This window comes from Paroedura picta, chromosome 2 (assembly GCF_049243985.1).
Source record: "Paroedura picta isolate Pp20150507F chromosome 2, Ppicta_v3.0, whole genome shotgun sequence".
NCBI lineage: Eukaryota > Metazoa > Chordata > Lepidosauria > Squamata > Gekkonidae > Paroedura > Paroedura picta.
The window spans coordinates 40116763-40143530 of NC_135370.1; the positions used below are offsets into that span (position 1 = coordinate 40116763).

The 26768-nt window shown below is 44.2% G+C and overlaps 1 protein-coding gene across 3 annotated transcripts in view; it reads left to right on the forward strand.

The window, feature by feature from the left end:
- Nucleotides 1–26768, forward strand: part of SLC38A11 (solute carrier family 38 member 11) — a 42901-nt gene that overhangs the window by 6872 nt on the left and 9261 nt on the right. For 2 of the 3 annotated variants that reach the window (XM_077319857.1, XM_077319858.1), the window contains exons 3-9: nucleotides 2557–2631; nucleotides 7384–7518; nucleotides 8228–8293; nucleotides 12257–12363; nucleotides 13705–13784; nucleotides 23417–23487; nucleotides 26479–26640. In XM_077319857.1, the coding sequence (XP_077175972.1) occupies nucleotides 2557–2631; nucleotides 7384–7518; nucleotides 8228–8293; nucleotides 12257–12363; nucleotides 13705–13784; nucleotides 23417–23487; nucleotides 26479–26640 (696 nt within the window). Of the gene's footprint in view, nucleotides 1–2556; nucleotides 2632–7383; nucleotides 7519–8227; nucleotides 8294–11067; nucleotides 11723–12256; nucleotides 12364–13704; nucleotides 13785–23416; nucleotides 23488–26478; nucleotides 26641–26768 lie in introns of those variants that run through there. The other variant, XM_077319860.1, reaches the window with a different exon arrangement.

A 26768-nucleotide genomic window follows, 5' to 3' on the forward strand; every position in this document is an offset into this window, starting at 1 on the left:
AGTAGTAATTTATACTCATCTGACTACAGTGATACAGAGTGTCAGGATCCCAAGAAACGCACATTTTACTTAAAAATGAAAAACCAACATTTTCCCCCAATCGAGGTGGGTTCCAACACAAATCCACTTTATTTTTTTTAAAAACATAACATTTGAGCTGACCCACACATAGTGAGATAATCCACATTTGACTTGCATTGAGTCTGGGTTTAATTTAGATTTCGCCACTGTGGCTTCTGTGCAATTTGGGCTAGTAAACGGAAATGTAAGGTTTTCAAGTGGTCTGAAGAAAATATCCCTTTTCTTTAATGTTTATTTATCTGAAACATTTCTGTGCTGCCTTTCTACTCATACAGAGGCAATGGACATTAAAATAGTTGATACTTCTTATGGTAGAATTTGCAGTTTTCCCCACCCAGGTCTTCTTTCCTATTTTTACTGAGATGGGATTCTGTGTAGTGGTTTTTTGTTTAATTATCCCTATACAATACATCTGGAAGCTGTTGTTAGGTAGGTGTTAGATACAGTTTGTGGAACATTCTATGAAACATTTTGTAAAATGTTCTGTGAATGGCATGCTGTTATGCCTGATGAGACATAGCCAAAACTGTGGCTTCCGATTCGTTTCTGCACTGAATGTTTAACCACCTTTAGGGCTTGGTACCCACAGGGTTTTCAGATCTGGGATGGACAAATCCCTAAGTTGCAGGGTTGGACACTGGGATGTGTGTCAAAGTTTGGGGAGAGGAGGGACCTCATTGGGGCCTAAGGCCATAGAGTCCACTGTATGTAGATGCCATTTTCTCCCAGGGGACTGATCTTTGTTGTCTGTAGATTAGCTGTAATTCCAGGAGATCCCCTGAGCCAACTGGGAAGGCTGATCTATAAAAGTAGTCATTGTTATTATCTCCAGGTGCCAACTGAAGGTTGGCAACAGTACCCACCACATTTGACTTGCATGGAGCCTTATGGTCCCTCCCATGCTGCCTCTTTGAAAGCGGTCCAGACCATTTTCTGCGGCAGCCCCTTTCTTCATGGAATGAGATGTTCATTGAAGTGAGAGTTCTATCATTGTTGTTCCTTTACTCGTGGTCTATCGCACACTCTCAGCTCAGCCTATCTCACTGGATAGTTGTAAGGATAAAATGGAGGAGAGGCAAATTAAGGTTGCTGCGTAGGCTTGCCAACCTTCAGGTAGTGGCTGGAGATCTCCCACTATCACAGCTGATCTCCAGGCGACAAAGATCAGTTCACCTGGAGAAAACGACCACTTTGGAAGGTAGACCTGTGGTATCATACCCCACTGAAGTCCCACCTCTCCCCAAGTCCAACCCTCCCCAGAGTAAGCCGCCCCCCAAATCTCCAGGTGTTTCCCAACGTAAAGCTGGCAACCCTACAGCTGTGACTGAGAAATGGGGAGAATGGAAGATTATAAATGAAGTTTTTAAAAAATGATATATTAATTAATAATATATTAAATATTCAGAAAGATGTGCAAGACAGCTTTTTAGGAAGGCCTGTGGATTTTTAAATTTCAGGCCTTCATTCACAAGGATAATGACTTTAAATTTATTATACATTGGAACTAGTTTTATGGTGGTTGGACTAGATGACCTCTTCCAGCTTTGTGATTCTATGTGAAGCACTTTGAGCAGCAGGAAAGTGGGTGTATAAATACCTTGCATAACATGAATTGTTTCATCTCCAATCATTTTTATTGTGGCTCACAATTTGGGGGTGGGTGGGTTTATGGTGATGAAAACACTGGCAAATAGTTGGCTGAATAGCCAGATCCAGGCTGGAAAACACCTCAAGATTTTGGGTGAGGAGCCTGATGATGAAGTTGGTGTTTGGGGAGGGGCAGGACTTCAGTGGAGTCTAAGGCTATGGAGTCCACCTTCCGAAGCAGCCATTTTCTCCAGGCGAACCGATCTCTGTTGCCTGGAAATCAGTTGTAACAGCAGGAGGTCTCCAGCCAGCTCCTTGAGGTTGGTAACCCTAGTTGTTTTAAATGTCACCTGGGAACAGTCATTTGCTGCCATTGTCTGAACTGTTCTGAGTCTGAAAAGTGGCAAGACAGGCAGAAGGCCCTTCCGAAGAAAGGCTTAGGAGAAGGTGGTAGGCTGAAGAAGGGCAAAGGTGATCCCTAGAAGAGAGAACAGCCTGAAGGTTTGAGGAAAGGCCCGAGAGTGGGGAGCAAAAGTTATGCGTTATCACATTATATAATGGCTCTGGAGACCTCATACTAGTAAATAGAATGGAGGATATTGGGATGAATAGAACAAAACAAAGTCCAAAAGAGTGATTTGATGGGTGGCATGCTCATTGTGTGTAGGGAGGGGGAATGTTGGATGAGGAGTTCTATATTATGTGTTTTATTTATTTTCGTTGTGCTTCATTATACACCCTACCTTTCTCCCTAGTGGAGAGGTGTATAAGATGTGCTCTTTACTGCTGTGAGGTATGGAGAACTCACACTTTCTATGATTCACATTAATGAGCAGCAAGAAGTCTGAAACAAAAAAAGATCCTTCTCATGCAATTTTGTCTTCACAGGCCTGCCGTATTCTTTGAGGGAAGCTGGCTTTCCCCTAGGAATATTGCTGCTGTTGGGTGTGGCCTACATCACAGGTACCTTTTAAAAGCTTTTGGTGTCATAAGGTGAAAATGTATAATAAAGGTTTTCAGAAAGCAGTAGCAGTGGACAAAAGAACTCCATCTAGGAATTAAGATTAGTGAAATCAGTAATAAGTCTTAATATTATTAGTATTAGTATTAATAATTTTGGGGATTGTTTATTATTTTTTTAAAAAATTTAGTTTACTCCGCTGTCTACTTTCGCTGGCAGGATTTCTCCAGGGTCTGAGGTCAAGGTCTTTCCCATCACCAGTTACCTGATGCTTTTAAATATCAAGGATTGAATTTGGGACCTTCTGCATTTACAGATTCTCGATCACTGAGCTGTATTCTCTCCTCAAACATGTCACAGACCCTAGTGAAGCACCCAGGAATCCTATGGTTCTTTTATGTATTGCACAAATCAGCAAGGCTACCTGTGCCCTTACGAGCAACAATCTGTCTCTCTTCAATCTTTTCTGCTGCTTCTTGGTTCATCCCAGGTTGTTGCTTTCCCTTCTGTAACAGCGGAGTTTTGCCCTTGCTGCCAACCAGTTGCTCCCGACAAAGCGAACTCCTTAGCAACAGCACGGCTACACAAGCTTCTTCCATTACAAGGAGACAGAGTGCTTCCAGTATTGGATGGAGCGCCTGAGCTGGCACAGCAGCAGATGCAGGCTCTCTGGCTTTATTTGGATGTATAACACTGAAGTAAATGGTGCTGCATTCTCTTTCAGGAATAGGTGATCAACATATGGTGTGTGTGTGTGTTTGGACATGCTGTGTGGGGCCCTAGCATTCTGAGCAAGAAAGGTGTTTTCTGTATATGTTTTGATAAGTACAGCTCTCAGTTTCATCAGGCATTGAGTTGGATCCTTTCAGCTTTTCCACTGATGAAAGAGGAAGGAGGGGCCATTTCTGACCTTCAGCTTAACTGCCTGAACATCTGTCCTTCCAGGGGATCCTCAGACCCCACCTAGAGGCTGGCCTCCCTACACCTCAGTGGGGTACAATGCTACAGAGCCACCCCTCCAAAGCAGCCATTTTTGCCTGGGGAGCTGATCTTTATAGTCTGGAGATGAGCAGCAATTCCAGGAGATCTCCAGGCCCCACCTGGAGGTGGGCCGTCCGTGGTCTGAACATATTCCTTGAAGTTTGGAAGTGGGGCCTCAAAAGTGTGTGATGCCTCCACAGTCAAGACTGCTGTGCACAGAGAGACCTCCTTGCCAGCATCCAAGTGAGGCACTAAACCCACACCAAACCATGAACATTACAGAACACAACGGGCTTTACTACTAGTAATATATAAAAACAACAGAATAAAACAGAACGTCTCCCAGTAAGATATACAAGATCAACATTTCAGATTGGCGACTTTCCTGCATTGAGCAGAGGGCTTGACTAGATGGCCTGTATGGCCCCTTCCAAATCCATGATTCTATAAGTACTTTAGCTCAGATCTACTTGGCGGCCATAGCGAAAAGTCCCATCCTATGTGAGACATGGGAGTCAGTATCTGATAACAGTCTCATGTGTCAGAATGAGAAAGAAGATATGAACTGGATATTATCTTGGCAAGGAATTTGTCTCTAGGCTCTGAGTACAAGCAACGGGCAAAACATGGTTGGGGATATCCTCCAAAACTAAATTCCCATATATGCAGTGCCATTGACCCAGAGGTTCCCAGAAAGCATAGCTCATGGCATTGTATGTATGTGTGTGTGTGTGTTTGTGTGTTTGTTTATTATATTTATCAAACTAAATATGTTAATGCTGTTCTAAATTCGTGTGCCATTATATTGACTATACAGAGAGCTCTAGAAGGATCCTTTTAAATTGTTTTATGCCATGGGGCTGATTCCAGCTGCAGCAATTAACAATCGGGAATTAACATTTCGGGAATAACCATCTTTCTTTTTAGTTCAGCACAGTAATATACTAGATATATAAATATTCCCAGAGAATGAGGTGGATGGATGGAGTCACTGAAGCAGTAGGTGCAAACTTAAATGGACTCTGGGGAATGGTAGAGGACAGGAAGGCCTGGAGGATCATTGTCCATGGGGTCGCAATGGGTCGGACACGACTTCGCACATAACAACAACATAAATATTCCCAAGTTCCAAATCCACACATTATTAGAAAGGCATGGTCACTGCCCTGTGATCAGACTAGCATAATTCTGGTAACATTTCAGCGATGACATGAAGTGTTTCAATGATACAGGAAGTTCTCACATCAGCTCTATATCATCCTGGGAGCCAGAGCTTAAGGCAAAGGAACTTGTCCAAAGGATGTCATTCTGTAATCCAAAAGGCGTCAGAGCAGCATGGCATGGCAGCTGTATACTTCTAGAATATATTACCCTCAGCTCTGCAGTTTCCATGTGCTTCAGGCTGTCCAAACCATACCCAGTGTCAGTTAAGGGCATAACATCATTTCGGAAAAAAGGTTCTATGTGCTGCCAGTTAAGCACAGAATTCTATGTGCTTCAGGGATTTAGCATTTTCTAACAAATCCTACCGTGAACAGAACTTAAAAAGCCACAGTGGAACTGCACATTTGCTTACATGTCTTCGATTCCATAGTGCAGAAGAAGAAGAAGAAGAGTTGGTTCTTATATGCCGCTTTTCTCTACCCAAAGGAGGCTCAAAGCGGCTTACAATCGCCTTCCCTTTCCTCTCCCCACAACAGACACCCTGTGGGGGTGGGTGACGCTGAGAGAGCCCTGATATTCCTGCTCGGTCAGAACAGTTTTATCAGTGCCGTGATGAGCCCAAGGTCACCCAGCTGGTTGCATGTGGGGGAGTGCAGAATCGAACCCGGCATGCCAGATTAGAAGTCCGTACTTCTAACCACTACACCAAACTGCAGCGGTAGATTGCAAGCAGAACTGCAAAAAACATTCAGTCTTTGTGATGGAGTGAAGACCAAACTAGCCGATCTCGCACTGCAGTGCAGTGTCCTCCCACACGACAATGCAGTTTCACCAGAGTGATGCTACTTCTTGCATTATGCATTGTATTCCTGGCAACGAAGCAGTGGAAAGATGAGGTGACTAGGTAGAGGTAGATGAGATGCTGATGGATGCCACGACAAAGAGAACTGGGACAACCTGCAGGACAGACAGAGCCCAAAAGAAAGACATCAAATAAAGAAAGATATCAAATAAAAAGAAAGATATCAAATAAAGGCACCTTCGTTCTTACCTATAAAATAAAGAGGCCCTAGAAAGAACTCTGGCTTTTCCATTGGTAATGGAAAGGAAGCAAGTTATGAGCCAAACCAGCATGAACATGTCCAGTCTGGTCTGAACTTGGAAGCTAACCAAGTTGGACCTGGCTCATAGGTGGGTGGGAGACTACATGGGAATCCAGGGAGCCTTTGCATTAAATTTTAACTGCCTTTCAACTGCCTTTGCATTCAGTTTTAGTAACAGGTTGCTAGTGGATTTTTTTCCTGTCGTTTCACATAGACCTGTTTTAGTAACTGGCTGCTAGCAGAATTCATTTGCAGCAAAAAGAAGGGAAAACAAAACCGACCTGAAATACAATTGAGTACCTAAAACGGTATTTTATTTAAGGAGCTCAAATATATAAAAATAGGAAAGATGATAAGAACAGCAGGGAGTGACACTTACGTTATGTGTATCTGTGTTTTAAAATAGTTGTGTGTGCTTAATACTGACCTCTGAGGAAGACTTGTAAAGGTAGAAATGTGTAAGGTTTTTAGAAGTCTAGGTATATGTAACTAATGTGGGTGTGATCTATAGGAGTAAATATCACTTCCTGTTGTTTTGATCGTTTTTAGTATTTTTATACATTTGAGCTCCTTAACTAAAATACAAATGATATATTTACATTAAACACATTTTTAGTTTTCTCTGCCTTTTTAGGTTCTCAGCAGAATTTATTTACCTGTTCAGACAAATCTGCTTGCCTTGGGTTAGCAAAGCGTGGCTGAGCCACAGTTGACGAAAACTTCTTTCTTCTGGTTTTCAACTCTCCCTTGCGCCACTAAATCACTGTGATGTGCTGTGTAAAATGCCCATTTCACTTCCTGCAATGCTGCTTTCCCCCCACTGAGCAAGGTGCCTCAGATATTTTAAAGAAACATTATAAACTGAGTGCTTATAGCAGCACCATTTAATACTCCTTATAAACTGATTAATTGATCCCAGTGGTGCAGTTAGAGGGCTATAGTGCTCAGCTTATAACATCAGAGAGCTCTGACAGGACTGTGACAAGCCCAAGGTCACCCAGCTTCGCTGCATGGAGAGGAGTGGGGAATCAAACCCGGCTCCCCAGATTAGAAGCCACTGCTCTTGACCACTACACCAAGCTGGATTTTCTAGTTCTGTGGGTCTCTGGGATGACCCTAGAATTTTGTCATTTCTAATGCTCCTCTCCACATGATGCTGTGCAGTTTGGCCAATCAAAACTGATTCCTCTACCCTGAGGTTGGGGAAGAAAAGTGGGGCGCCTTAGATGTCCTGATCTGGCTAGCCCAATCTTGTCAGATCTTGGAAGCAATGCAAGGTTGTCCCTGGTCAGTATTCCACCAAGGAATACCATTGTTCTGTGTAGAGAGACGCCTCTGAACATTTCTTGCCTTGAAAACTGTACAACTTAATGGCACTTTGCACCCCTCCCCAAGAGCAGATCTAGCCTATGGCACACATCCCCTTCTTCTTTGTTATCCCTAAGAAAATAGTGCCAGAAAGAGGTTGTTATTAATAGGATCATATCATTTCTGTCTCCATTACAGATTATTCTATTATCTTGCTGATTAAAGGAGGAAGCCTATCTGGGGCAAACAGCTATCAGTCGCTGGTCAATAAAACATACGGCTTTCTGGGGTACCTTCTTCTTTCAGCTCTTCAGTTTTTATACCCTTTTATTGGTAAGGCCCGACTTCAAGGTTAAGAAAACATTTTGCACAATGGGTAGAAAAAGAGATGCTAGTTTAGGTTTTGCACAATGGCTAGGAAAAGAGATGCTAGTTTAGGTTTTGACTTATTCAGTTTTGGAAGTGACTGGTTGTTTTGCGAGGGAACAGATTGGCTTGGAACGCAAATAGTTCACCGTTCAATTATGGATGTTTCTCCCTGTTTCTCAGCATGTCTAGACGCCTGGGAGTTATTTTAAAGCTTTGAATGTTCGTCATTTGGGTTGAAAGTGACACAATTTAAAAGCAGTTAAAAAAATGTTTTGAAGCAGCTACACAATTCAAGGGGACTGATCGTCTAACTGCTTTGATTGCTTTTTCAGGATTTTATGACTACTGTAAGAAGGGAGAGCAGAAAGGTTCCAATTGTAAAAACTAGTCTGAAACTGTTATCAGGGCTTGTGAAGAGCTACTTGATGAGGGAGGATATTGAGAATATCAGCCTGGCTCTTTGCATGTTTATCTGGAATTAAGCCCCATAGAGTTCACTGTGGCTTACTTGGAAGTAAGTCAGCACAAACTAGCAACTTATAAGACTCAGAGCTTCAAATATGGGGAAAGCACAGTTTGATACATATAATTTTGTAGATTAAATGTGTGTTTGGATCTTGTTTACCATTTTAAAAGCATTAGTAATAAAGAGCCTTCTGTTTCTTTTCGAAAGCCATGATTAGCTACAACATTATAACAGGAGATACCTTGACAAAAGTTTTTCAGAGAATTCCTGGAGGTGAGTGTAATTTTTCTCTTTCTGCTGTATACTAGGAATGTTGGTCAAAAATACTTCTGCATGAAGTGGCTGTACTGACCCTTTCTGACTCTTAAGTACGGTGCTTATTTTATGGTGACAATCTTTGCTGATTCGGTACCTGGTACAAAGTCTGAGCCCTGACCTGAATGACCCAGGATCTGGGAAGCTAAGCAGGGTCAGCCTTGGTTGGTACTTTGAGACCATCCAGGGTAGATATGCAGAGAAATCCAATGGCAGACCACCTCTGTTGTCTTGAAAAACTCAGTGGCCAAACTGTGGCTCTCCAGATGTCCATGGGCTACAATTCCCATGAGCCATTGCCAGCACAGGGGCTCATGGAAATTGTAGTCCGTGGTCATCGGGAGAGCTACAATTTGGCCACCTCTGCTCTATGGGGTTGCCACAAATTGGCTGTAACTTGATGAGAGTTTATACATGCACACACAAAATCTGACTTTGCCCAGGGTACTGAGGATATTATTACTATTGTGGTTTTATTACTGGGGATTATGGTAGCATATGACAGTACCATTCAATCAATAGCTTGGGAGCCACATGTGTGTCTTTGACAGGTCACTCACTGGTCCTCTGAGCTCTGTTCACCAATGTGATACCTGGCCAAGTTCTAGGGAAGGAGGAAAAGTTGTCTCCCAGCTGGGGTGTGGTTGTCAGGTAGTTCACACTATGAAACAGCTGCTGCTGGAGGATGGGGGTGCTGCGAACCTCTTTGAGTCGCAGACTGACCTGGCTACAGAGATGGATGTAAAAGGCCAGTTCTCTCCAGCATCCTCCATCCTTTTATGCAGCCTTGGTCCTCTCATCCGAGCCCTCAGGTGGATGCCAGGAGATCTGACAGTTGCCTGCAGAGGGTAAAACCACCCCCACCGCTACCCTAGCCAGCCACCCAGGAAAAGAGCAAGCTGGGCACAATGCAGAAGGCTGGTTTTACTCTCCATTCTCTGTAGCCACCTTGGTACTCCTGCAGGCAATTTGTCACTCTAGCCCAGGTTTTCTCAACCAGGGTTTCGTCAAACCCTGGAGTTACTTGATATCCCTGGAAGGGTTTCCCGACTGGGTGAGAGTTAATTATTTTCAATATATTTTTAAACGTTTTTAAAACATTTATCAGGTAAGTTCCATTTAAGTCAATATCAAGGGAAGTCCAAGAACATGCAATAAAGGTAATACAAAAAGGGTATTATACCCCAATTAGTGTATATCCCTAGAGAGAGCCAGTTTGGTATAGTGGTTAGGAGTGCGGACTTCTAATCTGGCATGCCAGGCTCGATTCTGCGCTCCCCCACATGCAACCAGTTGGGTGACCTTGGGCTCGCCACGGCACTGATACAACTGTTCTGACCGGGCAGGAATATCAGGGCTCTCTCAGTCTCCCCTACCTCACAGGGTGTCTGTTGTGGGCAGAGGAAAGGGAAGGCGACTGTAAGCCGCTTTGAGCCTCCTTCGGGTAGGGAAAAGCGGCATGTAAGAACCAACTCTTCTTCTTCGTCTTCGTCATTGTCATCGTCTTCGTCTTCTTCTTTCGAATGAAGAAATCTGGGGATAAAGAATGTTGGAGAGGCTGTGGAAAGGAAGGAACTTTTATTCATATGTGGTGGGAATATCCAGCAATAATGAAATTCTGGGAGGGCTTGAATGGGAGAATATTTTTTGGGAAATTAGTAAAATTATAAAAGTGAAATTGGAACATTCAGTCCAGGTGGTTCTCTTCAATTTATTTCTCAATGAAAATTCTCAGTGTAAGCAGAAAATATTGGTGAACTTTCAGAATTGTAGCTGCCAGTATGTTAATTGCTACTAGAACTAGAAAAATGCAGATATTGGCGAAAGAAAATTAGGCAGTTTATGATGTTGGAAAAGTTAACAAATAACATTAAAGTAATTCAAGGGAAGAGCCTCTTGTGGCACAGAGTGGCAAGGCAGCAGACATGCAGTTTGAAAGCTCTGCCCATGAGGCTGGGAGTTCGATCCCAGCAGCCGGATCAGGGTTGACTCACCCTTCCATCCTTCCAAGGTCAGTAAAATGAGTACCCAGTTTGCTGGGGGGTAAACGGTAATGACTGGGGAAGGCACTGGCAAACCACCCTGTATTGAGTCTGCCATGAAAACGCTAGAGGGCGTCACCCCAAGGGTCAGACATGACCCGGTGCTTGCACAGGGGATACCTTTACCTTTACCTTTAATTCAAGGGGAGAAAAAGATTGATGATTTCAATATAATTTGGCTTGATTTGGCAAATTACTTAAGGAAATTTTCAGACTATAAGGTATGTGAACTAGTGTTGTAATGTGTGACTTGGACTATGATGAACAGTTGAAATGTAATAGATGAAATGGACATTGTTTACAGGATTCAAAAGGTTTATGAAGCTACAGAGTTGTGTTGGGGTGAATTTTGTTTTTGCTGGGGCATTTATGTTGATTGTTATTTATTAATTAATAAAATTAAAAAAACATTTGATACAACCATATATGATCATCTTGACACCTCCCCCCCAAAAAAAGGCCAATCGGGCCTGGAGGGGGCTCTGGGTGGGTGTGTACACAGCTGTGCTTCCCAACTATATTCTGCACAACTGCACCATTTCTGGGGTTTCTTGAAGCCTTTCAGGGGTTTCTCGGTGGTAAAAAAGTTGAGAAAGGCTGACCTAACCCGACTTATAATCATAGAATAATAGAGTTGGAAGGGAACTCATGGGTCATCTAGTCCAACCCCTCGCACCATGCAGGACACGCACAACCCCATCGCTCATCCACTGTAAACTTCCAGTGAAGGAGACTCCACCACCCTTTAAGAAAGAGGGCCTAAATTGGGGATCAACCAAGTGAGCTTTGTGGCTAAATTGGGAATTTAAGCTCATGTCTCTCTGATCCCGAGTCCAGTGCCCTAACCACTGCATTGTGTTCGACACAGTTTTCAAAATATGTAGGAAGTGTTGTGCTAAATGCATTTTACCTCCTACTAACTGGCACTTTCTAGCCACTGTACATAGACCTCATTACTTCACTACACCAATGTACAAATTTGACAAAAACAAGAAATGCTTTGTATTTGGAATAAAGCATGACAATTTTGACTGTTTATGAAAAAAATTGAAAAAGCACGCATCCCTTACAATTCCAGCAAAAACAACAACACACACTCAGGAGTTAGGAAGGAACTTTCTCTACTTGGGACCCCGAAGAGCCACTGCAAGATACGCAGGTAGTCTGGTGACTGGATAAGGCAGCTTCGTAAATGCATTTTCTATTATTTATTCCGAGTATAGTGTGAGTATTCTTGATAGGAGAATTTTCTAGGTCTCATTTCCTTTTTTAAAAAAAAATGAAAGAAAAGCTGTCTTACAGAAGCTGCGCTTGATGTTCGCTACCACTTTGAAGCCATTCCTTTGTAAGTGAAATGTTTTAAACATGATTTTAAAGTTTTGAAAACAGAGCTAAATAATGTTCCCCCTGGAAAGACTTACGAGAATATTGTTTAAGCGCTCCCTCGTGCGTGCGTCTGTGTGTGTGCATGGGCGTATAGTGTCTTTTATTAGGATGAATTTATCTTAGCTTGAAGCAAATGTCATGTACTCCCCCCGGGGGCTTGCAAGCAGATATCAGCTTTGAGTTTCCTGTAGGGGGCTCAGTTCTCAAACACGTGGTGCCGTGATTTAGATCAGGGCTGCAGTGCATAGGGATGAGGGATGTCTACCTCCCAACCCTTCCCTGAGCCATGTGTCAAATGTAACATGTTACATAGCTATTACTTTATTTTGCTTTTTCTGTTCTATTTAAGAATTGTTTCATTTCTTTTTAGACACCTATACCTCCCACTATACAGACTTCAGATTTCTGACTATTTAAGCTAAAAATTCATTGATGTTTAATCCTTTTGGGGAGAAAATACCTATTAATTCTCTCTCTCTTTCTCGCTTTACAGTTGATCAAGATAATGTATTTATTAGTCGCCATGTCATCATCGTGTGCACCACCCTCATCTTCACTCTTCCCCTTTCTCTTTACCGGAACATATCAAAACTGTGGAAGGTACACAAGTGAACTTCTTGATATCAGTTAATAGCTTTGGGCCGGATTCAACAAAGCATTTGCACAAATGGAACACAGAGCAGTTGGAACTGATTCCCCCTCCCTGGTGTAGAACTTCAACTCCCTGCTCCCCCTGTGCTCTTCCAGGGGAGGTCCCTCTCCCAGGAGAAACACCTGTGGTGTTTATCTGGTTATTTTTGCACTGCAAAAGGAGCGGAGAGGAAAGATATCTGCTCTCTGATGATGGAGGTCCCTTCTGTCTGCAGAAATTACAGCTGAATTCAATCCATTACTTAGATCAGCCTTTTTCAACCTTTTGATCATGGAAGAGCCCCTGAAAGCCCCAGAACTTGTGTCAGCTGGCCACGCCTCCCTCCCACACCTCCAGAAGTTACGTGTCATCAGAAGTTATATCACCTGCATTAACAGACAAGCTCAAGTGGCAGGGGAGAGACAGGATGCAGTTTAAGGTGGGAGTAAGTCTTCAGGCTCCACCCCCTCTCAGGTGCAGAAACCATCATGAAGAAAAAGGAGGAGTTGGTTTTTATGCCCTGCTTTTCACTACCCGAAGGAGTCTCAAAGTGGCTTACACTTGGCTTCCATTTCTCTCCCAGCAAAAGATATCCTGCGAGATAGGTGGGGCTGAGAGAGGTCCGTCAGGTCTGCTCTGTGAGACCAGCACTATCAGGACTATGACTAGCCCAAGGTCACCCAGCTGGCTGCATGTGGAGGAGAGGGGAATAAAACCTGGATCGCCAGATCAGAGGCTGCTGCTCTTAACCACTATACCAAGCTGGCTCACTCGTTCTTGGGTCGGGGAGCAGTGGAAGCAGCTGGTGGCCGAGTCCATTAAGGCAGTAGGTGAAAGGCAAGGATATGCATATAGAAGGAGTGTGAGCTCACTGGCCCTGCCCGCATATGCAGTGGAGTGCCTTGCCTTGACCTCAGCTGTGCAGTTTCCCACATATTTGGGGACAGTGTCCAGATGTGTGCATGGCAGCTTTCCCCCTAAGATCAGGAAAATGTGCACACATGGGAACAGAGCATGCACGCATGCAGCTGGTACACACATGGGCACTGTGCCCTCCCATCCTTCTTCGGAAATGTTTTAACTCTGATCCTGTTTTGTGTGTTTGACTGGACATTTTCTGAACCCAGGAAGTCCTTACCTGTGCTACATGTGCAAGGGAGAGATGGGCAGAATGTGGATTCAAGCCAGGATTTGGTCCTAAACTGTTCCCCATTCTTAAAAAAAAAAAATAAAGCTTTCCCTTTCTGAAAAGCTGAAAGCATGCTTGGTACCAGATAAATTAGTAACTTTTTTTGTATGGTTATTTGCAGGTATCTTTTCTCTCCCTGGTTTTAACAATCGTCATCCTGGTTATTGGGATCATAAGAACAATTACATTCAGTTCTCAGATGTGAGTAACCTTGTTTTTGGTTCTGCAAAACGCACTCAGTAATTCTTCTGGGAATTTAAAGCGGTTTTGAAAAGGTTTTGTTTATGTAGACCCCAGGGGTGGGCAAACTGTGGCCCTCCAGATGTCCATGGACTACAATTCCCATGCTGGCAGGGGCTCATGGGAATTGTAGTCCATGGACATCTGGAGGGCCACAGTTTGCCCACCCCTGATGTAGACCCTGCCATTATCAGTATTCAAAACTGCTTAGAACCCATTTAAAACAATGATCATAGCACATGTAGACAAGAACTAAGATTAATAGTAGCTACTTTATACCAATGTGATGATGAACAGCAAAGAAAGATTTGCCATAAACTTGTGGTGGCTTTGTTTATATGCATATATATTTTGGGCCTGTGGACCTTTCTGAGCACTTTAGCTTTTGTTCAGGAATTATGGTACACTGAGGTTACTGAGCATACCCCAGCATTTATTGTGAGATGTTCCCACAGTGTCCCAACTGGAATTTGAATTTTGGGAGGAAATACATGAAGCTGCTTCATACTTAGTCTGTCTGTCAGATGAGACTGCTGATGGCTTTCTAAGGTCTTGGGGAGAGAGCTTTCCCAGCATTTGTTATCTGATCTCCTTATGTGCCCCTTTGTGTACCAGTTAAATATGTGCATCCTCCATTTGCATATCTGCAAATTTTCCTGATCATGGGGAAAAAGCCAACATGCCTAGAATGCGCACGCATTTTACCCTTTCAAAAAAACCCATGAGATAGACTGTTCTGAGCAAGAGTGATGGGCCAAGGTCTCTCAACCTGCTTTGTGGTTGAGCAGGGATTGAAGTTTAGTCTCCATGGTCCTGATTCGACCACCACGTGGCACTATCTTCTATCTGTGGTCTACAGTCCTCCCCCTCCCCCCCCAGCCCTCAATATCACTGCTATTTCCAAGTACTTTATCTGCTAACTGAATTGCTGGCAAATAGCATTTCTATTGAGGTACCCTGAGGGTTTATATTGTATAAAAAGTAGCAGAGTTAATGTATAAATGATGAGACCAGACAAGGCAGTTATCTGTACCAGTAGTTGCGCTTATATTTGTGAAGAGCCCCTATGGGAGGTGTGGTGTCCAGGGCACGCCCAGGTATCCGGACTCCGCTTCTGGCTCCACAGGCCAATCCAGATTGGGCTGGTCCCTGGAGCACCTGCCCCCAGAAGCTAGCTGCAAGGTGCTCATGCAGCCTCATGGCTAGACACTGCCTGCCTGGCTGCCTAAGAGGGCACTCCCATGGCACCTTGGCCCGCCTACTGCTCAAACTGGCTGCCAGCACACACAGCAGGCTGGCCGGCTGTGGAGCCATTAGCCCAGCCGCCAGCAACACGACCAGGTAGGGCAGCGGTAGCACCATTGGGGCCCACCGCTAGCGCCCGTTGCATTCCTGGGTACAATGGGCTTTTGGACTAGTAATGTATATAAAAGACAGTTTTACTAGCTAACAGGACTGGGGAAACTGGAAGATAAAACAAGAAAAATATATAGCTTCCTTAGCTCATTTGGGAGCTCTACACCTTAGCTGTTATATGGTGAAGATTCAAGATGGATCTGCATCTGCCTAAAACAGATCTCTTCTCAAAACAAAGGGAGGATGTAGAATTCTTCTCTTCCTGTTAAAGTTGCGGACTTGGTAAACAAGCATGAGGCATTTCATCCCCCAGCAGTCTGTTGGGTAGGAAGCTGTTGCTTTTCACTGTTCATTTTCTGTTGGTGCTCCTTCTCTTTCCTACTACCATTTTTTGTAGATGGTTTTCTGTATCATTAAAAAAATTAAAAGACTGAGAAGATCATGATGTGTTACAGTCTGGAGCATAGCGTGTATCGCGAGAGGCAAGCCAAAACAAGTTCCATGGGCCTCTTTAAGCACCTGGGTTTGGATCCCCTCCTTCCAGCACCCCTTCCGACCCCAGGAATTTGGATTTCTGTGTGTGACATTAGACTAACAGCAACAGGAGTTGGCGGGCTGCAATGAGAGGGAGAGAGTGGATGGGATCGCTCCTCCTGCCTCTTCCGACATCAAATTAAACCTGAGTCCGGGAGTATTCAGTAATTGCACATGTTTATAAACCTTTCAAAAATACCCCCCGGTATTGCAGTGAGAATCTAAATAATCTTCTTCATGGTTTGATCTGATAGTCCGCTTTCCTTCTCTCTCTTCCTCTGAGTCTTCCTTTTGCTTCATTGCCGCATTCTGCTGAAGATTGCTGCCTGCGTATTTGAAAGCATGATTGCTAAGTATACGGTAAAAAAAAGATGTACAGAATAGCTCCTGATGATGACTTTGTTGCTATGATAACCTCCTATTTGAACTGTAGTGCTGTTCAGTGTGACACGCCTGTAATCATGTCGGTAATGGAAAAGAAACCCCAATTATTTAATGAACAGATACAGATGGGGCTTTGGGGGGGGTGCCTAGGTGTAATCTGTAATCTATTACAACAGGAGGCATGCCAGCGTTGAAATGTTTTGTGACATTTTTGGGTTTAGATTGACCTTATTTCTTAATGTGGTTTATTACTGCAAATGAAAATGTTGATTTCTCCAGTGTGTCAATCTTCTTTCCTTTTTGAATGCTTGAACTAGCAGAGGGCATGTAGTGAAAGGAGGGGAATGTGAAAATGGGTGTGGGGGTACATGGGTGTCCACAGGTGGGCAAGGAGGGACATGGACCTCCTGAATCTTTAATGTGCTGGTATAAAGACTGCAAGCTGTTCAGGTGATCTGCAGGGAGTTAACAGGAAATCCCCTCCCCAATATATTTGTGAGCACGTGAACATGCTAGGTTCAGCGTCTCCCTAGGAGAAAGCAAATAAAGTGGTTAAAATGTTTACAGAAGGAGACGTTCTAAACAGAAATTGAAAAATGACAGTTAGGTGTTAATAGTAGACAAACTGATAGATTAGGGGCTGAAATGAAAAGAGGTGTTTTTTTTTTGAATGAGGGAAAATATAGAAGAGCTGCTTGGAACAGGCTGAAATCCCAGGTGTAGGTTTGGAACTTCAATGTTCAATGAAAGTGAAATGTTTCTTAGACTTTAGGTTCCTCAGTGTTTTGTTCTAAATAAAAGTTTCTTGTTTTGATTAACCCTGTGGACTGTGTCCAAGGGAAAGAAAACAGCTAAAAACTTTAAAAATAAATCTATCTACAAGGATTCCACATAAGGGGTGAGAATCATTGTTCCCTGCCCCCTCCCTCTTCTTCCCAACCCCACCCCCTCTCCTTACCTGGTGGTGGGTCACTCTGGGATTGGCCCCACCCCTGCCAGTCTCCCGAGGCTGGTCCCGCTCTCCAGAGGGTGGGAGCAGCCTGGGAGGTATAGCGGGGGTAGGGCCATCCCAGTGTGACACAGCACTGTGTCTTGCTGGGCTGGCCCTGCCCCGCCAGTCTCCAGAGGCTGCCCCCACTCTCCGGAGGGCGGGAGCGGCCTTGGAAGACTGGTGGCGGCAACGCCAGAGCACTGAATGTGCCTCAGTGCTCTGGTGCTGCTGCCCATCTATTGGCGCAGCCCCTGGTGGCGGGACTTCCGTTGGTGGGACTGCTCCAGGAGATGTTCCACATCAAAAAAAGAAATGGGGAACTTAACCCAAACATAACTGAGTTAAGAACCTCAAGGTTAAGAAGAACTGAATGACTGAATAATTCTGTTAGTCAAACTGAAAACATTAAGAACTGACATATAGTAAAATATACATGTATTTATTAGAAAGTAGATTAAAAAACAGATATTGGCTCCTGGTGATAGCCTTAATTAAGAATCAAATTGTAAAGTGACAATTTTAATTTGTAAAGCAATTTGTAAAGTGACAAATTGTAAAGTGACAAAATTATCATTATGGATCTTTACCATACACATTTGGGCCCATTGTTATTCCTCAGTGATCAAACAATTGATATTACAAAATATAACAATGACAATACGTTATTTGCAATCTGCCCTTCGCTGAAAGCACAGGGCAGGTAACAACATAATCATGTAATAATCATTAACTTTGAAGTCATAAATTAATTTAAATATCAGCTTTTTGAACCTGTCCATACAGTTTTCATGGCAAAGATACTGGAGTGGTTTGCCATTTCCTTCTCCAGTGGATCACCTTTTGTCAGAGCTCTCAGCTATGACTTGTCCATCTTGGGTGGCCCTGTACGGCATAGCTCATAGCTTCACTGAGCTATGCAAGCCCCCTTCGCTACGTCAAGGCAGCGATCCTAATGCTGGGGGATGAGGTGGCTGGATGGAGTCACTGAAGCAGTCGGTGCAAACTTAAATGGACTTCAAGGAATGGTAGAGGACAGGAAGGCCTGGAGGATCATTGTCCATGGGGTCGCGATGGGTCAGACATGACTTCGCACCTAACAACAACAACATATCAGCTTTAAAATCAAATCATTCTAGAAGCCACCTCCTTCTCTCTAATGAGAAAGGGTAATAAACACAAGTTTTTGGCCTCAACCATTACAATACTACTTTAATTTCTTATAAATAGACCAGGATGAAATTTGTTATGATTATTGTGTGTGACCAAAGGCAAATATTGGAGGCCTCATTCTTTATAGTTTGTTGCCATGTTAAGGTACACTTTTCTCTAGTAAGGGTTCAGTTGTGTAAGTTAGAAAAATTCAGTACAGTCAGGAGCCTCACTATTGGCCATATAGCAAGGACATCCAGCAAGCTTATTTGGCATAGAGGAGATTCAAACATGAATCTCACAGTGTCTAATCTGAAACTCTAGCACCGACTATGCCATGCTGGGGTGAAGTTAATAGAAGTTTGGGCCCTGAAATGCTGTCTATGTGATAATCCCACACTGGCTTGAATTCTTTAACATCTATATTAAAAAGGTAGGATGAAATTGAAGGACTAGCATTTTTAGAAGTGCGAACTGCAGTGACAAAAATATTGTGGTTCTGCCTGAATATGCAATTCTCCCCCATATAATTCTCTGCACATATTTATTTTATTTATTTATTTAGAGTTTTATACTGCCCTTCCATACAGCTCCAGGCGATTTACATAGAATATCACAGGGTGATTACATAAAACATTATAACAAATATAATAATCATAATATAACATGTCAACCAGAATAATATTTTAATAGGAATAGTAACATTGACAAAGCCTTGGGTAGGTCAGATTGTTCGTTCATGGAAGGGGGTGTCTTGGGGGTGGGGATGGACACCAGTGGATGTTTTTGGGTCGGTCACCCCCAAGCAAATGACTGGTGGAGAAGCTCCCTTTTGCAGGCCCGGTGAAATTGTGAGAGTTCTGACAGGGGCCTGATCTCTTCAGGGAGCTCGTTCCACCAGGTGGGGACCAGGACTGAGAAGGCTCTGGCCCTTGTTGAGATCCCTTCTCTGGGGCCAGGGATCCACAACCAGTTGGAGATGGCAGAGCGTAAAGGGTATAGGCAAGGAGGCGGTCTCTCAGGTACACTGGGCCCAGACCACATATGGCCTGGAAGGTGATTACTAAAGTCTTAAGATTAATCCAGAATTCAGCTGGGTGCCAACCGAGTTGTTGGAGTACAAGCTGGATGTGGGATCTCCATGATGTATTAGTGAGAATCTTGGCTGCAGGGAATCCTGCGAATTACACTCCTTTCTGTTTCAGGGAAGAGGCCTTGGCTCAGTGACAGAACATCTGCTTTGTAGTTCTGGGTCCAGTCACTGACATCTCCAGTTAAAAGGATCAGACAGTGGGTGATACAAACAAGTTCTGCCTGAAACACTGAAGAGCCACTGGCAGTGTGAGCAGGCCAGCTGTCTGACTAGGTTTAAGTCTGCTTCCTGTGGTGACTTAAGATGTTTATGTGTAAGTTCATTATATAACATACCTTCTGCTAGGTAGTTAGAATCAAATCCAATAGCACCCTCTGGAACGACGTTTTGCTAAGCAGTGTCTGCAGGGACAATGTAAAGCTCATTTGTTTTTACAGGGACAATGTAAAGCTCATTTGTTTTTACCTCAGAACTGGTACAATAGATGTGAATTGCAGGAATGTGGCAGCGCTGTTGAATTACAGTAGGGCCAAACTGTCCCAACAACAGTCAAATCTGTTAGTGATCTGAAGAACCAACCTTCCTCCAGCTGGGTTTTGCCCAGCTGCAGTTCAGACTGGCATTTTCAATAAAATGTCGAAAAGAATGTGACAAAAGAGGCAAACGGAAGGATTAAAATCACATATATTCGCACACAGTACAGCAAAGGATAATTGTGACAGGAAAACTGTGCAGTCAGGTTATAGGATAGTTCATCACTCTTCTCTACAAAAAAGACAGTTATACAAAATACGGGCCTAAGAATCCAGGAAGGCATTTGAAGTAAACGTTCGTTCAAATCTGGTTTATTCATCATTCAGTTAGTTGCTGCACACTTCTTAATATCTGTTTAACAGAAGACCAGTCACTACTTCTTCTCATGGTGTAGGGCAGGGGTAGTCAAACTGCAGTCCTCCAGATGTCCATGGACTACAATTCCCATGAACCCCTGCCAGCAAACGCTGCCAGGGGCTCATGGGAATCATAGTCCACAGACATCTGGAGGGCCGCAGTTTGACTACCCCTGGTGTAGTAGGTAAGAGCAGCACCTTCTAATGTGCTGAGCTGGGTTTGATTCTCTGCTCCTCTACATGCAGCCAGCTGGGTGACCTTGGGCTAGTCACAGCCCCCTTAGAAGCTGTCCTATCAGAGCTCTCCCAGGGGAGAGGAAGGGAAGGCGATTGTAAACTGCTTTGAGGCTCCTTTGGCCAGTGAAAATCGGGGTATAAAACCCAACTCTCTTCCTTCTCCTTCTCCTCATCCTCCTCATTGCCTCAAGAGCTTGGCTGAGTGACAGAGCCACATACCTTGTGTGCAGACAGCCCCAGATGAGTGCAGAAGACCTTGGCATCTCCAGTAAGCAAGAACCTATGGGGGGGCTGATGCTGCAACTGGTCCTGCTTTACCTGAGATCCTCTTGCCACTGTCAGAGCACATGGAACTAAGCTAGGTGGACCAGTGGCTTGACTCGGTGTAAGGCAATTTCACATGTGATGAACAGATGACGGTGGGCTGCTCTATGAGGGGAGTTTATAGTTTGGGAATGCATCCCAGTCACAACACCCAACTGGCAGGGTTGCATGACTTTCCGTCTTCCGTCCCCATGATCTTTTCAAAACGCAAAAGAACTATGGCCTTAGCATTTCTCTATTTTCTCTTATCAGTTGACAGCATAAAATAGATTAAAACCAAATTCTGCAACAGTGCCTTGTGCCCTGTCTGATAAGTTGTGATACTAAGGGTAGATCTGGTGCTGGGAGATTTCTGTTCTAGTCCTACAAATGAGTCTGTCACCAAGGCTCAAGACAAAGCTATGTTAATGTTCCTTAGCAGTGGCTGATGCTTCTTAAGTGGGCTTTGGTTCTTAGGAGATGGTTGATAGCTGTGTTCTTAAATGAGGCTGGGGAGGACTGAAAGAAAAAGTCCTCTATAGCAGTTACTCACAACCCCCAGGCAAGGGACCGGTACCAGTCCGTGGATCAGTTGGTACTGGGCTGCGGCTCCTCCTCGTCCTCCTCCCTGGCTGCTGCCTCAGGGGCTGCCCTGCCACTCTGCCGCTGGCTCACCTTTGGTGCTCTCCAGTGACCGCCATGGCTGGGGCTCTCCCTCGGTATGGCACTGTGCAGCTGCTGCTGGTAGCGCCTCCCAGTGGGCGGCAGGAGGTCAGGTGCGCCAGCGGGAAAGCAAGTGGAGCAGGGGCTCAGGCAGCGGCAGCAACATCCCTTGGCAAAAGACTACCCCTTCCCCCGGGCCTCAGTAAAATTGTCAAGCGTTGACCAGTCCCTGGTGATTAAAAGGTTGGGGACCACTGCTCTAGAGAAGGTTGTGTAAATTGGCTGTAGGGGCAGCCTCTTATTCTCCACTTGTGCTTTATTTCAACAGTGGTGTATTAGAGAATTAGACTAGGATCTGGGGAACCCATGTTTGAATCTTCAGTTCTGCCATGGAAGCTTGACCTTTGACCAATAGTAGCAGCCTAACTTACCACACAGGGCAGTCGTTGCGAGGACAGAATGGAGAACAATGTGGCAAACTACTTCAGATCCCTCTTGGGGAAGAAAATACGCTATAGATATCTACACAAATAAAATACATATGATAAAGAGATTTCAAGTCTCCTGGGAGTCTCTCGTCTCAAAGAAAGCAAAATGTGGTCATGTTATTGCGGAACATCCAACCACTCAGGGAATTGTGGTCCGTCGTCCCCTTGAACTTTAGTAGGCCTGTTTCCAGACAAATTTAGTTGGCCTTGCACATAGCTAGCATGACAAATATTTGCACAGCCCACCACCCTTTGAAATCCCTGCGCGGGATTATTTGCAGTGCACAATTCAAATCATGAATCTGTCTGGAGCCACAATAAGGTATTCATAGGGTTCCTGTTTCAGAAAAATACTCAAGGGAATGCGTATTTCTACCTGTACTCAGCTACTTAATAGACTTGGCTTAATTTTCTCTCCGATTGTCTTTTGAGAGGAAATAAACTCATGTAAAGGATGTGAGCTGCAGAGGACTGGCCTGAACAGTACGATAAGCATCCTGTCTGAGTCAAAACATGTGGGAAGGTCTTGTGTCCCCTCCCACAAACACTGCGTTTTTTGTAGATGACTAAGAAAAATGTACATGCCTTGTTCCTATGAACCATGTAGTTCTCTTTATGCCCCTCTAAATGACGCCATCAGTTATTTGCAAGCAGAAGAGAATAACTGTAACATCATTATTAGGAATAATTGTCCCTGTGGGATATTGATGGTCCTCAGGCGTGATGAATATGGAAACACTCTGGATAAGAAAGGCAAGAGTAAACCATCTTCTGGTATCAGGCAAGGAAAACTCTTCTTAGAAAAGCTAATTTGTTAGCTGTGGAAATGGAGAAGGGCAGCTGTGCAGCATTCTGTGGGCAGGGACAGCTTTGCAGCTGTGCCCAGCTGTTTTGAGCTCCCCAAAGTACATCAAGTGTGCCAGCAGGTGGCAGCAGCCTCCACCCCCTATGCCAGGGAGTCCGAACTGGAGCCCGTGAATTTTAGGTTATTGGCTATCACAGCTGCTAGCCTTTGAACTGCGTTTACAGTGCAGGCTTCTTGAGCAGAGTTCAGCTTTTTAAAGTCAATTGAAGTCAGTGGGTGTAGAAGAGTGCATAGGATTTCACTGCTATTGTATTCATTCGATTATTCACTTTGGGGGGTTATTTCATATTTTAATTCTTTTTGTCAATTATATATTTAGTATGTTGGAGTTTGCATAATAGAAATGTGATGTGTTTAATATTTAGTACATTTACTAAAATAATAAATATCCATATTGTGTCACCATTTAAAAAAAAATTGCACATTCATAAATACAGTTGTAACTACAGAATACACTTTTGCTCTTCAGTTCTTCTTTCAATTCCTTTTGCTCTTCAATTCGTAATATCACCAGATCCTCTTTAGTTGTGTTCCAAGCGTTATTAGCGCTCATTGCTGTTCATTGTCGGCTGTTGAGAAGTTATCGGACAACTCAAGGGAAAGGTGGCAAGCGATCTTTCAATACAGTTTTGTTTTCCAGACCTCAGACAGAAGATGCCTGGGTGTTTGCAAAACCAAATGCAATCCAAGCCATCGGGGTGATGTCCTTTGGTAAGCATATTTTTCTTAAAATTGCAGTGCAAGAAAAAATTCTCCTTCTCCCCCCCCCCCCCATCACTTAGCTTCTGAGGGCTCACAGTTGTGAGATGTAACTCATGTATATGTCAACACAATTCAAGTTGGGCTTTCAGTGTGTAAGGAAAACATATTGGATGACATTTGCATTTTAGTTTGGGCAGTGGATGATTCTGCCCATTTCCCCACAGGACCTGATTTTCCACTTTCCAGTGTTCTTGGGCTTAGTGGAGCATTTGCTAAGTTCGTCTCAGTTCGTCTGCATATGACTGTACCATATTCTTCTAGTGGGAGGGGAAAGGTCACCACCTGCACCAGGCTTTTTATCAGTACATGAGGAGATAGGTTGCCAGAATCTTTTAAGGATCATTTTAAAACATCAGAGACCAGGGATGCCTGTCTTCCGATTCCCATTCAGCCACAAAGACCAGTAGGTAATACGGCTCCCATTTACCTGCTTATGGCAGGAGATCTCCCGCCCCTGCCACTTCATTGTCAGCTGCTATTCACCTGGGCAGTGGGAGGAAACTGGCTGGTGAAACAGAGGAGGCACAATCATTATCCCCGTATAATGATGCAACTTCTGGTGCTATTCAAAAGTGACATTGCCACTCTAGGGTGTATTATGCAGCATCAAAAATTTGCAAAATCACTGCCAAAAACAAGATCTTGTTTTTTAATTCTTAACCTTGCACTCTTTTCGCAGGGTGAAACCCATTGTGTTATTTTCGTTTTTGCACTGCAAACGCTGCCCACAGTCCCGACATTGTTTTATCAACCAGGCTTCTGAAACTAGTTTTACAGCAACTTTTCTTTTGTGATGGCACTGAGGACGGTCTTTCTTGATGCATAACTGTTAGCATGTTTTTGATCTCCTCCCCTTTTCTGCTCGCAGTCCCTCATCTACCAATGGGAGCTCGAATGCCTGCCGCTGATACTCTGCCTTTGTTAGCAATCACGTGAACACGCCATTTGCCCTGGCAACTGAGCTGACCGTACTGCTTTGTAAATTAGTAGAAATTACCCTGTGGTATTCATTTCCTCCACAGTCTCCTATGAACGCGCCTGAGACTTCAAAGCTCTACCTCTGATCAGTGACCATTGGGGGGCACTTGTGTGAAAGTTTATCAGGCTGGCAAAGCGAAGGGGTCTGAAATGCCAGTTCCAGGTTGTGGAAGAATGAGGAAGCAGAGCTGCTTCAGGCTACGAGCAGAGACTCCCGTTTTGGGCTCGCAAGTGATTTAAAAAACCTTTCACAGGGGAAGGGATGGTATGGTGGGGGCTTTAAGTTTGCATGAGAGCCTGCGGCCTTCTGTGGTTCATCCTGACCACTCTCTTATGAGGAACAGTATACCTCAAAGTGGGAAAGGTGGTGGTTTTGACATGCAGAAGGCTGTGTGTTTTTATGGAAAAGTCCCCATGTCCATGAACTACAAATCCCATAAGGCCCTGCCAGCAGCATGTGCCAGAGTGGCGGTCAGGTGACTTTGCAGCATAATAGAGGGAGTTCCCCCTCCCACAGTTACAGTCAGAACAGTTTAGAATGTATAATCGCTCAAAAAAACCAACAGTGTGGAATCAGGGCTCATGTATAAATGGGAATGTTTTAAAAATGTTTTTTAAGAGGACTATTTAAAAGGGTCAGCGAATTGACTGTGGAGGAAAGCAGTGCATGCATAACAGGACTAGGACTGTCGACTTGCCTGTATTCCCCAAAGAGCGACTTGCTCTATCTACTCCAGCAATCTGGTGATCCTTGGCCCCAAAGAAATCCTCCTGACCTCGACTAGAGTCAAGAGCCTTTTCATCCATGGCCCTACCCAGGCAGAATGAGCTCCCCGACAAAATGAAGGCCCTATCGGAACTCAAAGCGTTCTGTAGGGCCTGTAAAACGGAGCTCTTTATCCAGGCTGTTAGATAAATTGAACGAATGCATACAATAAATAGGTTTTAGATGAGTGCTAGAACGTTGTTGCCAGCACAGTAATGTCACTCAAAGGTCGCACCAAATGTTGCATCATCATGCATGGACGAAGATTCCCTCCCAGGAATTTCCCATCTCCCAGCAACCCTACTGGATCAATCCCTGCATCAGTCACAACCTTTCAGCCTAAACTACCTCTCATGGAGAAAACCATTTATGCCTCCCTAAGCATGTTGAGCCTCTTGTGGCGCAGAGTGGTAAGGCAGCAGAAATGCTATCTGAAGCTGTCTGCCCGTGAGGCTGGGAGTTCGATCCCAGCAGCCGGCTCAGGGTTGACTCAGCCTTCCATCCTTCCGAGGTCGGTAAAATGAGTACCCAGCTTGCTGGGGGGTAAACGGTGATGACTGGGGAAGGCACTGGCAAACCACCCCGTATTAAGTCTGCCATGAAAACGCTGGAAGGCCTCACCCCAAGGGTCAGACATGACCCGGTGCTTGCACAGGGGATACCTTTACCTTTACCTTTAAGTATGTTGATTTTGGGGGCTTCAACCAAACAGTTCTGTTTTACAAGCCCTGTGGAACTGTCCAAGGTCCAGCAGTGCTCTGATGTTATCAGGAAGAACGTTCCACCAGACGGGGGCCAGGGCAGAAAAGGCCCTGTCCCTGGTTGAGGCCAGTTTAATTTTATTAGGGTCGGGGATCCTAAGCAGGTTTTGATCACTAGATCTTAAGTGTCCTTTGGGGGAAGCAGTTGAAGTAGCACCAAGACCCATGGATGGTCGCATCTGGAGCCCATTAAACATGGGATCAAGTCTACCATGGTAATCAGCAGGAATCAGTCCTGGTTTGGATTGTGCTTGTGGTCTTCAGGCTTTCGCACTGGTCTTTGTGCCTCGCTGCAATGTATTTATTTACTTAATTAATTTTCTTACATTTTTATACCGCCCTCCCATATGGCTCTGGGTGGTTTGTTCTTGCTTTTATTTTTCTCCAGACGTGTTAGGTGCATGATGACCATTTAACCGTCTTGTCTCTCTTCAGCATTCATCTGCCACCACAATAGTTTTTTAATTTTTGGCTCTCTGAAAGAGCCCACGTTAAGCAACTGGACTCGTGTCACACATGCGTCTGTTTCCTTCGCTGTGTTCATCAGCTTGGTGTTTGCTATTTCTGGATACATGACATTTAGAGGGTACACAGAAGGTAAGTTGCTCTGACAGGTGTTTCGTTTCTCATCTACTTCGACTCCTGGGTTCCCACTCCAAACACCCAGTTTAACCCTTTTGTATGGGGATTCCGGGGTTTTTTGCTAGTAATCGCCTGGACTATGT